This window comes from Mustela lutreola, chromosome 15 (assembly GCF_030435805.1).
Source record: "Mustela lutreola isolate mMusLut2 chromosome 15, mMusLut2.pri, whole genome shotgun sequence".
NCBI lineage: Eukaryota > Metazoa > Chordata > Mammalia > Carnivora > Mustelidae > Mustela > Mustela lutreola.
In genome coordinates, this window is record NC_081304.1 from 30,824,530 (window position 1) to 30,841,895 (window position 17,366).

General features: G+C 42.9%; 1 protein-coding gene across 1 annotated transcript in view; it reads left to right on the forward strand.

The window, feature by feature from the left end:
• Positions 1 to 17,366, forward strand: part of ANKFN1 (ankyrin repeat and fibronectin type III domain containing 1) — a 266,145-nt gene that overhangs the window by 171,354 nt on the left and 77,425 nt on the right. The window contains exon 7 of the mRNA XM_059148501.1: positions 16,639 to 16,736. Within this exon, the coding sequence (XP_059004484.1) occupies positions 16,639 to 16,736 (98 nt within the window). The remainder of the gene's footprint in view (positions 1 to 16,638; positions 16,737 to 17,366) is intronic.

Genomic DNA, 17,366 nt, shown 5'->3' on the forward strand with positions numbered 1-17,366 from the left:
AAATCTAAGTTGCTGTGCACAATGCTGGTGGTGAATGAGCGGGCAGACCACCCCAGATACTATAAACCATAGGCTCTACAGAAAACAAAGAGGTCTAGGGCCATGTGTCATGCAGGCATGTGGTATCTGTAGGAACTGAAACTGTACAGAAACTGTACAGCTGGGCTGTGATACCTGCACCTAGCAGCCTTCAGGAATACATCAAAACACGAGAAGAATCAGCTCCTGGGCTTGAAATGTAAGAGTAAGAACTCACCAAGCAGAGCTAGTGAGGTTTAAGTATCTCCCACGACCCTCCTTACCTCAACACTGGTCATGAGACTAGGACATGAACTGATCAGATCATCCTTTGCTCATGAGCCGTCACTGGCTGCCACGAGATAAAAACCAACTCTCAGCACTGCATTTGAGGATTTTCACATATCGGCCTCTCCGTCAGCCCCCACACGCCGCTTCCCTCTGCCTCAGACCATCCCTCCTTTACCCTACCATGCCCTTTCACCTCTCAGTCTCCTTCCACGGAATGCCTTTCTCTGTGTGGCCAAATCTTACCTGATCTTTGAAAAATCCAGGCCAGACATCACTGTCCCTTGTCCTGTGCCCCTCCCGGTTCTGTTGGTCCTCAGAACTGGAACGACACCTTGCTCACCTGCCTGTGACAGGGAGCATCGCGTCCGACTACAGCTGCCTGCATCTTTATCCGTCTGCCTGTGAGGCTGTGAGTCCCGATGTAAGGAAGAGGTCCTTTACACGTTCATATCCCCACCACCCAGCATGTACCTTTCCAGCATGAATGATGCTCAGAACAGTGCTGGCTCCTACACAGAAAGTGTAACTGAAGTGCAGCATCACCCTTAATGAAGGTGAAGAGCCTGAGCAGCTTCAGAACTAGTCCCTCAAATGTGCACTTGAAAGGAAGGTGTATCAAAACCCTTCAGAATCTAAATGCTACATGTTTTCCCAGGGCCCTGCAGGACAGTGGGTCGGGGCACTGGGGGCAAGCCCCTTGGGGTGCCAAAGGCACCACACCCTACCCCTCATTGTGGAACAAAAGTGCTCTGTGGAACTTACCTTCATCTGATAGCTAGCTGAAGATTCAGAAGGATCGCCTGACAGACTTCCTCAAAATCAAAACTTACAAACCTGGGCACCTCTGATGATTCCTTCTTGGCAGCTACTGTTTTCCTTACCATTCAGTACCTCCAGAAGTATCCTTAACTGTGGGGGACAGAGGCCCTGGATTTGGAGCTGACCCAGACCTGGACTCAGAACCAGCCCCTCCCATTCATGGCTAGCGTGTGGCCTTGGACAGCACACTCAATCTCACAGAGCCTGTGACCTCACCTCTAAAATGAGAACCAGGCAGAACAAGGTGAATCAAATGAGAAAACTGTGAAGGAAAATATCGCAAATTAAAAATCCCGTGGAACTCTTTAAGCTGTTCTTAAAGGAGAAGTAGAAAAGTACCAGCCACAGTCTGACTTTCTTGAGCTCCTCCTTCCTCCCTTTTCTCTCACCTGGATTCCTTGCAGAGGAGCCAGCATGAACGAACAGCTCAGGGGGCTTGGGTCTGCTTGTGCGGAGAGGGGCTTCGGCTCTAGTCCCTAATAAGGCTGATCGAAGGGACAACTTTTGTGGGGGAAATATCAGTGTCAGCAGCTCCCACAGTAACCACATTTCTTTGATCTCTTGGCACCTAGTGTTTTGAAAGTTATTTAAGGATGAAAGCCTCCCCCCAAAAAACTACTGTCAAAGGGGATTCCAGCTCACCTCAGATCCAACCACCTCTGTTTTGCATGTGTAAAACAGAGATGGTGACAGCTTCATAAATATGAAATGAGCAATGAGAGGTTAGTGTTTTTATTACCGTTTGCAGTGGAACGCTGAGTAAAGCTGAGACCAGTTACATACACCTGCCGGGGGAGCATGGTTTTTGATATGACCACGATATTTGATTTGGAAGTTTAAAAATATACAGTGTTGTTAATAGCTCTTAGTTAAAAAGAGAAACGTAGTTGAACTCCAGTATTCACGATTTCCTATAAGAGCAGGAGATGCCAAGTCTTCGGGTTTACATAAAACTTAAGCTCACAGATGCCTCAGTGAATGGGAAAAGCTGTCTCTTGGCGGATAACAGGAAGTCAAGCAAAGAGTGAAGATAAGGCCAACCCCGAGCTGCTATTCCGTCTTCCATGGGTCACGGCACTAATCTTTCTGATCTCCCTGGCCACAGCCTTCACCGTTCCAGTTTTTCTCCCACATGCTACCAGAGTGCTCTTTCTAAAATGCTTTCTATCAGTAGCTCCAAAATGCCTTCAAGATATGTTAGCATGATGAGCTCTTGCCACTCTGTCAAAACTCCTCTTTGCTTAAAATCATACTCCCATCCCCCCTCACCTCTTCTCCTGTTCCCCATAACTGACCCCTAATACCCCAACTACAGCATGATTCTGTGTTTTTGTACACACGGCGACCTCTACCTGGAATGCCTCTGACCACTCTCGTCCTTCAGCAGACCTACATACACTTCAGGACTCTGTCTGGAGCCAGCTTGTCCAGAAAGCTTCCCCTAGCCACCCCCTCCCCAGACTGCTGAGGGCACCTCCACTCTGAGCCTGCCTCTCTCACAGCACCCATCACACTGATTAGAACCTTGTAGTGACTTGTCCATTGCCCCCATTGGACTGTTCCTGTCTTGAGGGCTATGATCAGACCTCATTCATAATCCTATCCCCAGCACTTTAGACCATCTGGTCCCTCCTAGGGAGTCAGTAAAAGGATGACAAATCAATCCACCAAACAGCAGTAGATGGAAAGTTGGATTTGACTTCTTATCCCAAATACGTCAACAATGAGGTTGGTGTTGCATACTGAGCCAACAGATAGAAAATGCAATAAATTCTCCTCTATTTACTGAGATTATGTGTTATGTGCATTTCACTGCAGTGAGTCCACATAATTCTTTTCCTCAGTTTATGGTCTAGCACCTTACTCCTAAGATTTAAATATTGCCATGACTATCCTGCCCCCGCCTTGTTATCTTAGAATAGATAAAAGACTTTTCAAAATCTAAAAAGCTTCTCACCTTCATCCTCCCCACAGTGGGTGGACCTCTTTTGAGACCACTTGCAAAATAGCAGTCTTGTTCTTCCTTTGTAACTGTGATTGTGACAAGAGTATTCTTTATTAAATTATTGCATTTATTCATTTAAGACATCATTATTAAGAATCTGCTAGGTGCCAGTTGCTCCCATGGACCAAGATAAAAGGCATGGGTGAATCTGCCCATTAAACAGATAAGCTGGAAAATACTCAACAGTATATACCTTAGATCCAAACTACTGACCCAAATATGTTTTGTAAATGCGGAAAATTTAGATACATCCCATATAAGCAGAAATGTAGAACCAAAAGGTAACAAAGAAAATTAAGATAACTATAGCACTACCCCCAAGAAAAGTAGCTAAGCCCTTTAAAAAGTTCAAGCTAGGATATAGATTGTGCATTATAATGTGCAGCTTTTCATAGGGATCTGGGGGGAAATATTCATTTAAATCACTTATTATATGAAGGGTTTTCTTCACTCCCCTGATGTCCATTTGGAATTCCTGGTCCCTAAGTAAAGAACCCCCAAGTGGGCATACTGAGGTCTGTGACCTCAACATCAGCCATTCTGGTCATCCACATAGAAACAGAAGCTGAGTCTGGGAATGGAAGACAGGACTCTTTGTCTCCCTGGGAAGCTCTAGAAGGCTTATGTTTCCCTTGATGGGAAAAATCTAAAGATTGGATTTTTCAGGATCAATCAGGCACCTTGTTCAGTAATTTACAGTAGAATGTGAAGACAAATACAGAAGGGAAGCAGCCAAACAGCACATTCCCCTTGGTGAGACAAAGGGAGGAGGACCGTAGCTGACTGCTCCCAAGGTGGTCTTGTCCGTTCTTATTTATTTCTGTTCTCCCACATACTCCTTTGGATCTTGGAGATCACTCCTGCTGTGGAGCTGATTCATTCCCAAGTCATCCATCCTCTCTCACCTCGGACCCAGTGTCTCTAGCCAGAAGCAAAGCAGGACTCGGGAGGGCCAGGATAGGCTATCGTAGAGGGGAGAGGGAGTAAGATTTGGCACAGGTGGAGTTATAGAACATGAATCAGGCTCAAATTATATGCCAGCCATTTACATGAGTCTTCTGAGACTGTTTACACTGCTGTTTGTTTATTTTTTTAAATCAGTACTTATCTTGGCCACCACAGCCACATGTAGCTGACATGAAAATACTGAACACCTCCATGAGACTCCCAGTCCCAGCATCAGTATAATCCCCTGTTCTGCTCCACGGTTACTGCCCCCAACTCTCTCTCCCTCTTGAAACCACAACAAGGAAACCACAGTATTAGACACAACGCTGGCCCTTGGGAAAAAGGGACTGAGGCACCAACTAGGAGCCCCTGCCTTAGGTTCCCTCAGAAGTCAAATATTGCAAATACTTTCTGCAGGCTTTTCACAGTTGGTGCTTTGACCTCAGTATCGATGCCAGTCCATTTATCCCTTTCTCCTCATATGGGCTTGGGAAGCAGACAAGACAGACAGAGGTACAAGTCCAGACTCTCCATTGACAAGCTGTGTGGTCTTGAGCCAGTTGTTTAAAAGTTTGAGTCTCAGTTTCCCCGGCTGTCCAATGAGAACAATATTACCTACCATGTGGGATTGTTATGAGGATTAAGTGAAATATTTAGGAGTGAAGTATGGTTCCCCGGTAGATATTAATAGACGTCTTCCCAGGATCCTCTAAAGATCCCTAAGCATTAGCTTCCTATAAACCATTATCTGTTTTTGTTTAATTCAGGACTTCCTTTTGATCTTTTTTTGGTCACATTTTATACATGCTTTAAGGGTAACCTATTACCTTCAAAAAAAAAAAAATAATTAGAGTAATTTTCTTAGGAAAAACTGCCAAACTCACCTTTGGCCAATGGTTCTTTTCCATCATCAGAAAACACCTAGCCTAACTCCCCATCAGCTGAAAACATCTTCTCCCGGACACTTGATATACCCAGAGCCATAGTTCCCTGAGGAATATGCTGGAATCTATGGCCACTCCTTAAAATGTGGCCTCAAACAATGGAGTTTGGATGAAGTGAAAAAGATGCTGCACACGTTTGATTGTTTCCTGGGGTCTTGCTGACAGCAAGTGTTTCCTCACTCCATCCCAGGAGGAAGAGAAAGTGGCATTTTATTCGGCCAGGAGCTATTTTGGGAGTATTACTCCATACAAGGCACAATGTGGGCCACTGTGGGGCATGCAGAAATGAGTCGGACCCAGTGTCTTCCCTGAAGAACTTAACAGGGAAGATAAATGCTCATTTCACACAATTTTTGGAATGCCTACAATGTGTATATCCTCTTGTAGGTCCTGGGGATACAGGAAAAGCAGACCAGCTCATATAGCTCATGTTTTCTTGGATAAGCAAGTAAACTAGTAAATACTTCCAGATTATGATAATATGATAAATACTAACAACAAAACAACAGAGGATAATGTATAAGAGTGAGGCAGAGGATGAACTTGGTAGAAATAACTCGGGAAGTCAGACATGCACAGAATGCGGATGACAGAAAATTGGGAAAATAACAGAGTTTCACAGAAAGGAGTCATGTCATGACTCTGTGTGGACGAGGGGTCTGTAAACTCTTTCTACAAAGTGTCAGTAAACATGTTAGGCTTTGTGGGCACGTGGTTTGGACTGGAACTGTTCAATTCCACCGTTAAGACGAGATGCAAAATAATGAGTGGGTTGTGTTCCAGTGAACTTTTATTTATGGACACTGAGACATGAATTTCACATAATTTTCATGTTACAAAATACTCTAATTTTTTTCTCAACATAGAAACCTTTCTTACCTCACAGGCTGTACAAAAACAGGCAATAGACTGGAGTTGGCCCTCAGGTCCTACCTGCCCACTCCTGCTATAGACTCCATTAAGGAGTTAGGGTTTTATTCCAAGGGCATTTAGGAGGTTTGAGTGACAGAGAGTACTGTGATATAATTCATGCTTTGAAGACACTATTCTGGCATCTGTGGATTGGTGAGGGCTAGGCACAGAGGCAGAAAGACCAGTTAGGCTCTGAAACAGTCACAGAGTACCCATGTGGAACAATGGGGTTGTGGACAAGAGTGACAATAATGGAGTTAAAAGAAATGGAAAGGAGGCCAATTTGAAATACATTGTGCAAGTAGACTTGAAAACACATGTGCATAAGTCACTGTAATACAAAACAGAGAGTATTCATGTCAGGAAGAATAATAGATACAGTTACTCTTGGAAATCAGAGAGCGTGAGCTCCTGTGGAAGGAGCCTGGGCCTCTCTCACTTGGGTAGGTTTTTGACAAGAGGAGATGGGAGAGATATCAAGCTGTAGAGACAACTTGTTTCCTAAGAGTCTGCATGGTGATGGGGAAGGAACTTTGGTCTGAGACAGACTTGAACTCTCCAAACCTCCTCTCTTCATCTGTAAACTTCTGTGAAACTCTAAGCTCCTTGAGACTACGGACCACATCACTTGCCTCTCGGTATCCCTGCACCCTTGCTAGCCCACAATCTGTCATGGATTCAGTGAGCACGTACTGCCCTCCGCTATGCTGTGGCATGTGCCAGCTGTGTATGTGCACAGTCTGTGTCCACCTGGAGCTCACACAGTGCTCCACAGGGACGGTATATGGTGGTCTGAAAGACAGAACAGGGGCTTCATGTTACCTTGGGATCAGAGAAGGCTTATATACAGGAGTGACATTATACCGACTGCTGAAGAAAAAGGAAGGGATGATTCATGAAATCAAAGAGCTCAGAAAGTCAGAAAAGAGGAAGAACCTTTCTGACAAAATGAAGAGTCTATGTGAGAGGAAGAAGCCTGATACGTTTGAAGACCAGACAGTCAGGGAGAAGAGAGCAAGTGAGGGGGCAGGGGCTGAAAGACGGAGAAGGCTCAAGTCCCCCAGGGCCTTGCCGGCCAGGGCAAAGGCAAGGGTGTGATTCCAGATGCAAGAGGAAGCTGTAGGTGAGTTTGGGTTTCCCACAGACAGGCTCTGTGTTAAATCGGAAGGATGCTAAACAAGTGACTTAGTCCGTCTCACAGGACTATTGTAAGAAAGAAATGGTGAAATTATCTATAAAACAGGCTGGCAGATTTTCATTAAGTGTTAGTTTTTCTTTCCTTCCTTCTGGGGGAAATGTAGGGAGTCATGGGAAATAAGGCTCAGAAATGAGGTTAAATGCCTGGCGAAGGAGTCCTTATTTTCCCCGACCTGTCAGCATCCACACAGAAGTCAGACCTGCTCCATCTGAGCTCCTATTCCATGCTTGTACGACAGAGAGGGGGTTGGGTGTCCAGAGATCCATCTGGCATGGGTCCTGCCTTCACGGGTTTTAATCACTTAAAGTGATAAGGAGAAGCATGCGGTGGTGAAATGGGCACAGCCAGAGCGTGAAAGAACAGCCCACCAGCTAAGAGCACCAGCATCTGAAGGAAGATGCTGAGTCTGCTGGGAGGATTGGAATGTGGTTGCTTTTGCCCCTGTAGCTGGTTATTTTAATTCCCTGGGGGCCCAGAAGGATTTAGAAAGCTGTGAACTGGCCACATATCTTGGATTGTGTGTGTATAAATCAGACAGCTGATACCGTGCTTCCCTTTGTGCCCTTTAGAAATGTCAAGTAGCTTGCCAGAGCTCGTCCCTGCAGGCAAGAAAGGCACCTCTCTCCTGGGAATACAAGACAAAAATCTCAGCATCTCAGGAAGCTCAGCAGGAGAAGGGCCCTTCCCCTGTGGAAGAGGTGCCTGTTCTGGGAGGAAGGCTGGAGGAGAGACAGTACTCCTCAGCTCTCTGTCACTTGGTTTTGAGTCTGTGCTGTTGTTCAGCTCCATCCACTGCAGCCTTCGAACCGCAGTCAAAAATAAGTGAAAATGTCTCTGAACATCCTGTAACTCAAGGATATGGCAGTGTTCCAGGGAGAAAGGAAGAGTTTAAAGTCTGTCTGAATTAATGACCCATGTGCCTATTTTCAGTCCATAGCGTCTCAAAAGTACCCATACATAGGGCACAGAGAATCACAAAGTAAAATATAGTATTAATGCATAATAAAGCAGAATAAAGAATATAATAATAATGAAGCCCAGCTAATCCAGTTTAGGAGTGGAGCTCTTTCACACCATCGGAAGTACTGAACTGGTATGTTTTGTCCTACCTGCTGTCAACATGCAGGTTTCTGCTGGGCAGGCCCGGACTCTGCCATCCTGGTTGCAGTTAAGGCCATGGATGCCCGTCCCGCAGGCTGTGTGCCACGCAAGTTTCCGCCTAAACATCTGCTGCCCCCTGACACTGTGCCCTGCTGGTCAGGATACATCCACCCTTAGAGTCTGTCTGAGCAATCACCTGGCATGCACTCAGTGGGACGATGGTAAATGTGTAACAACTGGCTCTCAGCAGGGGGTGGGGAGGTGTCTGTGCCTGCATATGTGTGTGTATAAGTCCACCTAAGACTATTATACATTTTACTGATAGAGAGGATATATAGCACACAATTTTCAAATCATCATAGTAAAATATATAATACTTTTTTGTAAGTTTCTTATAGCCTGTTGATTCACCCAAAACGCTTTCCTTTATTTTTATCAAACTCTCGAATCTGTAAGCCATCTGTAAGCCAGCCTGTAGCCACAGTTAATGGGTGAATACAGTTGCCATTTAAGTGTTGGTGGAGGTTTTCATTTACTTGAAGGAAGTAAGACAAGGAGAAACAACAAAGGTCTATGGTGGAACTCCACTCATTCATCAGTGGCACAAGGCACCTTCTCTGTCCAGTCAAGTAACAATTTCTGAGTACTGGAAGAATATTTCTGCAGGGTTTTTTTTTTGGTTTTTTTTTGTGCTATTCACAATAGACAGCCAGAAAAACTTGTAACCTGAATTACTGACATTTTCTTGATCACTTTCTTAAGTCAGGACCAGTGATCAGCACGTTCCTCCTGCTAAAGGCCAGAAAGGAAATATATTAGGCTTTGTGGGCCACATATGGTCTCTGTCACGTATTCTTCTGTACGTGTTCCACTGCCTTTTAGAAATGTAGAAACGAAAACCATCCTCTGTTCCTGAGCCATACGAAACCAGCTTAGGCTGGATTTAGCTCATGGAACTGTAGTATGCCAATACCTGATCTTCACAGTTCACAAAATAAACAAATCAAGACCTGATTTCTGATTTTTATGGTATAAGTATTCCAACTAAGCCAAATTCAAGCTACCAACGTAATGTCACTGAAATGACTGGAAAGAGATGTGCACTGGTGCACCATTATGTATTATTTCCACTATTTAGGTACCACAAATATCAGTAACCTTGAGAGCACAAACAATAGCAAAATGAAGTGAAACAGGGAGCAGTGAGTTTTAAATATTTAGTCTTTGTCTTTAATATATTTAAGTTCATATAATTTAATTTCTCTTGATGGTTGTGCTTAAACACTAGCTTGCAAAATTCCTGAAATTTTAACAGTCCATTCTTGTAAGCTATTGGGGTCAACCCCGGCGCCCTGCTGCATTTATCCCATTGAGACGTGGTTGAGGGCCAAGCCCTGACATGGTGTGTCTCCCTATCAGTGTCGCCTCTCAAGGCCACCCTATCATGCCATCTTGTCTTCAGTGTGCCATGATGAGTGGATTTTGCACTCTGTACTTTGTGATCAATCCATGACCTTCCTACCTCTTACTTTAATGTTCTAGGAAAGCCAAGAGGTAAATCTACCAAGGAAAGATATCCTATAAATGTAAAGAGAAAAGTGATTTCTATATGAGCTGAGGCTTGGGGATTAGTTCTGCTTCCATTAACCCTAACGGTGCCAATGATTCAGACTTTTTGAGCCCCAAACTGCGGAAATTACTGAAGGCAGTTTTGTTTGGAGGCACCCAGGGTTAAGTGTCCAAAGTAAATGAGAGGTGAAGCTCCATGAAAGGTGAAGGCCGGCTGCTCCTCAGCCCCTGGAGAACTGGTATTCGTTCAACAAACATTTCATGGTAGGCTTGGAAAGAGAGTTAAGAACTATTAGTAATAGTAAGAATCATACAAATGGGGGCACCTGGGTGGCTCAGTGGGTTAAAGGCTCTGCCTTCAGCTCAGGTCATGATCTCAGGGTCCTGGGATCGAGTCCCACATCGGGCTCTCTGCTCAGCAGGGAGCCTGCTTCCTCCTCTCTCTGCCTGCTTCTCTGCCTACTTGTGATCTCTGTCTGTCAAATAAATAGATAGAATCTTAAAAAAAAAAAAAAAAAGATACATTACTAAAAAAAAAAAAAAAAAAAGAATCATACAAATGATGAGACCTTTCATTTAGAAGGCCAAAGGGATTAGAGAAAGAATAATTTTGGATAAGAGCCATAATAGGAGGGAAATAAAAATGCAACTAGATCAGACTGTGGTTACTTACAGTGCTTACATACTTTTCAAAACCCTGAATTTTAGACATCCCTGCTTCTGTTCAGTATCTGTGTGTCACTCTGTCATGTAGCAGGTAAAATTATGACAGTACACACCATATATAGATAGGGACATGTTATTTTTGTGGCTACCAAATCTGACTATAAAATAAATGAATATACCTTTCTGATTCCAACTTTGCTTTTAATCTTCTAGAAGTAGTGGGTGCAGGAAGGCTTTACTAGTGTCAAAAAAAAAAAAAAAAAAAATCTTTGCCCTTAATTTAAATCATTGTTTTTCTAGGGAAATTTAATTTGGGGAAAAAATGTTTTTCTAATTAACTGAAAGACTGTGTGCTATGCAAACAATAAAGATTCTTGTTTGGAAGTAATGCATGCCCCAACTCCTAGGACTATCAAGGGAATTTAAAATAAAAAATGCAAGCAGCTCTGACCTCGTATTTTGCCAGAGCTAAACAGAATTCCCAGATCCAGAGTTTTCACGTCAGTTCCCAATTTAAAACCCACAAGTGTTGAGTGGGTTCATGCTTCAGCAAGACACATCTTCTCATCTCTAGAAAGGACTGTATTTGATCTCTTTCTGGGTTTCTCAGCACGTCCCTCACTCCGCCTCTTTCTTCCTCTTGTGCTATGGTTGGCCTCAAAGGTTAGAAACTACACAATTAGATGGATTGGGGATCGGGGAAGATTTCATAATGCTCTGGTGCTGGGCTGGGCAGTCTAGCCAAATTCCGTTCATTAGCTAAGGCGCCGGGGTGAGTGTGGCCAGTAAGAATGCCGTTTTGGTTCCATTGAAGTGCTGATAGGGAACAGGAAATAAACTTTTATTTTTTTTGGTTTCTGAGCAGCAGTACAGACAGTGAAGAGTCTGGGATGCTGAGAATCTGGAGGCCAGGAATTAATCTCCATCTCAACCACTTACTGGGCAGCTCAAGCAACTTCTGTGTTCTTTCTGTCTTTTTTCTATTCTGACACTGTTTTCTTATTCTTTATGTACCAGCGTCAGATTTCTGTCTGAGACCTGAAGCACTCCAAAGTCAAGAATCAAGTAATCAATTCACTCACCAGTTACTGAACCACCTGTGCTGTCCTACGTGCCCAGACAGGTGCTTCGTAAACTGCAATTAATCCATCACACTCCTTGATTGCAAAGAACTTAACAGAAGGCAAATCTCTTAGAAAAAGAATACAAAACAACGAAGCAAGTGCAGTGTGACAGAATGAGAAACCTGGCAAAGGAGCTTCCCTTGGAAGATCAGGGAAAGCTGTGGAAAGGAAGGGACTTTGAACCACTCCCATCTGAATGAAGGGGAAGAAAATTTGGGGGAAGAGGAGAGCATACCAAGAGAGAAAAAACAGCAAAACGTTGGGGCTAAAGTCAAGTGACATAAGGCTAAAGGTGGGGGGTACGAGCAGGGCATGGGCAAGCAGCAAGAGTAGACCTCCTACAGTATGCTTCTCCTGACGTGTGCACAGGAGAAAGCAGCTCTGGGCTTTGAGGGAGAAGCTGGACAACAGTAGGTTTTCGATGTTTGTTATCAATTAAGTAGAAATTAATTAGACACTACTGCAATGTTGATCTCTATTTTTTTAAGGACTTTATTTATTTATTTACAGAGTGAGAGCATGAGTGGGGAGGGGCAGAGGTAAAGGGAGAGAGAGGATCTTAAGCAGGCTCCACACTAAGCGTGGAAGCCCAACACAAGGCTCCATCCCAAGACCCTGAGATCATGACCTGAGTTGAAATCAAGAGTCAGATGCTTAACCGACGGAGCCACCCAGGCGCCCCTGTAATGTTATCTCTTCATGCCTTTATTTTTGTGGGGTCTTTACTGCTCAAGAAACTGGCCTGAAAAGTTAAGATTGAGTAATTGGCCAAAGCAGGGCACATTATTCACAGAGCTTATGCCGTGAAGCTGGAAATGTACCATCACTGTAGACTTGGTCCTGCCTGTGCATCCTAATACTTCTAGTCATGAATTTTCTACTCTTGCACTGATTCTGTGACTTCTTTCCTCACGTTGTAGACTTCAGGTGACAAGGCTGGAACTTCAGGAGCTCTTTTTCTTAAGCTTTCACCATGTGGTTTTTATAGCTGCTATCCAGTAAGTAGAGGTTTTCAGCTAGAATTCTCCTTCCCAAATGACTCTACTTGCTATAGCTTAGATAAAAACGAAGTATTTGTTAAAATAATAAAGCGTCATATTTAAAACATGCATAGTTATTTGATATAAATATAGTGAATCACAGCTTGAGCCAGAGCCAAATTTTAAGAAATACTAACACCTCGGTTTTGTCTGGTACCTTTCTTGCTAATGTTCAACTGCTATGAGCCATTGCATGATTAAACCCTGCTTCGATTTCCCAGACCTAAGTAGAAACAGTTGCCCTGATCTTTATCTTAAAATTGTAAGTCTTCTACAGTTTTAAACTGCATATACATGGCCCCAGTCCTTCAGGGATTTAGAGCAGGCTTATTAGTGATTTTCTCATGGCTTTAATAGTAAGTCTTTAAACTACCTACACATAACTTTCCAGAGAGACCATGCTAAGTTGCGTTCTGAGAATTCTCAGTGGGCTTTCAAAGTGATTCCTGCTCACTCTATTTCTCTCCCTTGTTTTTTAAATGACCACAAGCTCCTCTCCTCATGTCAAAAGGGTCCACCAACCCAACGAAGTACATTGAAGAAAAAGACTGTTGGTCGCCCCAGAACAGACTGTCCATTCCAACATGGATTTTTCCCTTCCATGTGAATCTTCTTTCAGGTTGTGAGATCTAATTACACTTAAATGCCTAAAACTTTTCATTAACTTCCAAAGCAGACCGTATCTCCTTACAAAGCTATTCTTTGTTTTGTTTTTCAAGAAACTAGGGTCCTCTTTTCCACCTGAAACATGTTTTGTAAAACACATTTCAATAGAACATGAACAGTTGTTACTAAAAAGTCGTTTCTTTCAAATTTTGATTACTGTATATTCAAGAAACTTGTCATTAATCCTTTGGAGGTACTCTCACTAATCCCAAAATCTTTTTTTAGGTAGCCCCCCCTGAACCTGTAGCCTGGAATCAGAAACCCTTGACTCTCACTTTCCACTTGGAGCTCCTCCACATCAGTCAATGATGCATGTCTCAGTGGTGACCAGGGATGTTTCTGTTTACAGAATTTTTCTGTAATCCTTGCTTCTAAATGTCCTTGCAAATTTATTGCTGATTTTCATTTCGTTTTGTTGGTGAGGTCTTCAGTGATTTCCTTTTTCTTTTGCAACGGTAAGTCCAAGCTGACTTTTAGAGATTTGGCTTCTTCAGAGCTAGTAACTCATAAGCATAATAAAATATTTTGGAAAAAAATGCATACATATATATATAATGTGTATAATAAATGTTTTATTTAGAATATATATTTGTAAGGAAGTATAGGCCTAATGTGAGATTTAACATATAATCTTAATAATTTGATTCTAACATTTTACAACATGTCTCAGAGCTTCAAAGGGCAAGGGACTGGAGAAAGAGAGGATTCACAGGAAGAAAAATATCTCCTTGTTGGAAAAACCGGTCTACCCTGGGTGTGTGTGTGTGTGTCCATGCATATAATCAAATTGTATATATTTGATTTGTAAAATATTTAGGAAGCACATTCTATGCACCAGACACAAATCAATATACTAGAGGAGAGAGGGAAAGGTGTTTCTCCTATTCTCAGATTTGTCCCAGTCTAACAAGAGAAAGTGGTACATACAATAAAGCATAATATGTGTGTAATATATCTTGTTTTCATATGAATGCAGGGCTTTGTGAGCATATAAATAGGTGTATTTAATTATTCCTGAGGAATTTTACTTTGCTAGATTCCAATAGATTAGTAGATTAGTAGAGTTTCACCAAGCAGTGGTTGGAAGATGAGCAAAAGACACAGAGGCAGAAAAGTACACAGAATAACCAGGTAACAGGGACTTACAGAGCAAAGACTTTGCTGTGAGACATGGTGGATATGAGGATAGTAGAGAATGCCTTGTTAATTAAATGCCTTTCATTTTATTTTGGATTAATTTTTTTAAAGATTATTTATTTGAGAGCGAGAATGAGCAGGGGGAGGGCAGAGGGAGAGAGAGGCGCAGACTCCCTACTGAGCCGGGAGCCCAATGCAGGGCTCGATCCCAGGACCCTGAGATCACAACATGAGCCACAGGCAGACGCTTAACCCACTCAACCACCCAGGGACCCAAACATTTCATTTTATTTTGAAAGCAGCTAGACAGTATGAAAAGATTTTAAGCAGAGAAATGAAATAATGAGATCTACATTTTAAAAATATAATTCATGCTGTGTTACATGGTTGTGTATAAAGATAAGAAGATGAACAGAAAAATCCACTTAGAGTTGATCAGTTAATCAATCAGGCCTACACCTCCTTGCAAAAAAAAAATTGCAGACTGATGCACATGATTATAAAGTCCTGCTCTAGAATAAGTTCAGTGTGAGGGGAAGAGGGAAACAATGCAAGACATTTTAAAGCAGAACCTCTGGGTTTAGTAATCAACTCATCATGAAGAACTGGGGGAAAAGAGGAAGCAAGGATGCTCTGAGATGTGGGGTTGGGTGAATGGGTATATGGCAATGGCTTGAGCTAAAACTGAGAAAACAAGAGGAGACACATATTTTGGCAAAGAGATGTACTAGTGGGCACTCACATGGAGATCTCCAGGAGGAAGTTAGGCCTCAGAAGAGGCCTGAGAGAGACTGGACCTAGAATTACAGTTTTGAAAGTGACTGTTAGCGCTTTAGAGTGAATAAGGTCACTGCCCAGAATAAGCATGTGAAGCAAGAAAAGAGCCAAAACCAAACCCCCAAGGAACATCATAGCAAAGGGAGAAGTAAAGGAGGAACTAGGGAGAGCCCAGAAAAAGGGGTCAGGAGATAGGAAGAAAGGGTGCAACCAAAACTGAGGGGAAAGAAGGCTGCAAAACATCAGGAAGGCCAGAAAACAGGCTGTCCCAGGAAAAGGCTGCTGCAGACAATTCAGAGCACTAGGAACTTTAGGAAAACAATTTCTAGAGAACGAGGAAAATGAGTTAGATTCCTAAGAACATACGGAGAAGCCGAGGGTACAGGGGCAGCAGCCCTAAAGCAGAGGGGCGTGTGACTCAAGAGAAACAGCAGGCTTTACGGATGGTTCTGCTTCATTTTGAAGTACTTCAGTGTCACAGGGAGTATAACTTAAATCTGAGATCCTATACCTTGTCATCGTGAGGTTTAGAATGGGCAGGCCTTGTCTTCCATGTGCCTTAAGCTCCTGCTTCATTCAGGACTGCCTTAAACCTTGCCATGGGTAAACTGTCACTTCGGACACTGTATACTGATGAGGCACAATTTATCCTTCCTAACCACAGTTTTCTCAACCAGTGGAAAATGTTATAAAAGAACATGGGCTCACAGTAAAACGGGGGATAAGAATTTGGGTGTTAGGTTGAACTGTGAATGAACACTCACCTCAGGGATGTCAGGTGTGGAGGGAACACTGAAGAAGTTCAGCCACAAACCCCAAATCCTCAGGGTGAAGACAAGCCAATGAAAAAGCCAAGACAAGACCAAGGAGGAGAGCCTGGGGAGTAGTGTGTGGGACACTACAAGAAGAGAATGCCTACAGAAGAAGGTGTCCAGTAACAGAGAAAGAAATGAAAGGAAGCTTCCTTATTTGGAACAAGAACGTCCCTGGGACCTTAAAATAGCACTTTCAGTAGCATGATGAAGCCCAAACCAGACTTGGGCAGCTAACAGAAAAGAATGTCCTACTGTACCCTTCACTTTCCCCATGTAATTAATAACTTATCTTCTATATACAATGAACTGTTACATATAGTGTGTCTGAGCATGAGTGTGTCTACATCCATACATACACAGATACATACTCGTATATATATCTAGGGTATATTAATTACCATTCAATTACTAATTATTTTCCTCTCCAGTTTTAAAAATTAATTGTGATCTTAGAAACTGACTTGTTATCCCAAGGAAGATTGTGAGATGTGCCAATACAGGAAAAAGAGAGTAAAATTCCTGTTTTTTGAGACACTTTTGCTAGAATTTGTGATGCTTCTTGATATATGAGTGCATTTCATGCTGTCTCTTTCTGTCTCTCCTTGCAGTGGAATGGAGCATGTCTAAAGACTTTTGTCCTTTGGCTGGAGAAATCATCATGGAAAACTTGCAGACCCTGAGATGCACCATCACAGGACTTACAACGGTAAATGCCAGATCCTCCCATTAGGCTTCCCATTCCCCTGCCCCTGATGTTTGTGCTGGGATTTGGGTAGCAAATGCCTCCTCTAGAAGCAACTGCCAACATCCAGTTCTCTGGCAACAACTGCCACTCGTTAAGTGTGATATGTCTGGTATCCATAATCTGAACCCCACAAAGGAGTGAGCAGACAGCATGAACCACTTTGTAAGCTGCCATGTTCTACAGAGATCAGAAAAAGACTGGCCTCATGCAAGCCTTGAAAGCTGCTGCTCTCCGGATCACAGTCTAATCTTTAGGGGGGGATCAAAGGCTCTGAGAGATCCAATTTTGACTCCCTGTCTGATGGTAAAAATAACAGCCTCCTCTAACCCTCACCCCCATAGCCTCGGTTGAGATCAGTCATCTATTGGAGTCATACAATTTCCTGAGAGAAATCCTTTCTCCTTGATTAAAAAAAAAAAAATCTAAATCTGCTTTCACAGAAAAGAAACTATATATGGTGGCACTACATTTCTTAGTAACCTGAACCAATTTAAACTGTGAATGAAAAACTGGAACAAACTGTGCTTATTTATTTAACCAATCTAAACTCAAACATTAATTATTTATAGAACTATAAATCATATGAGCACA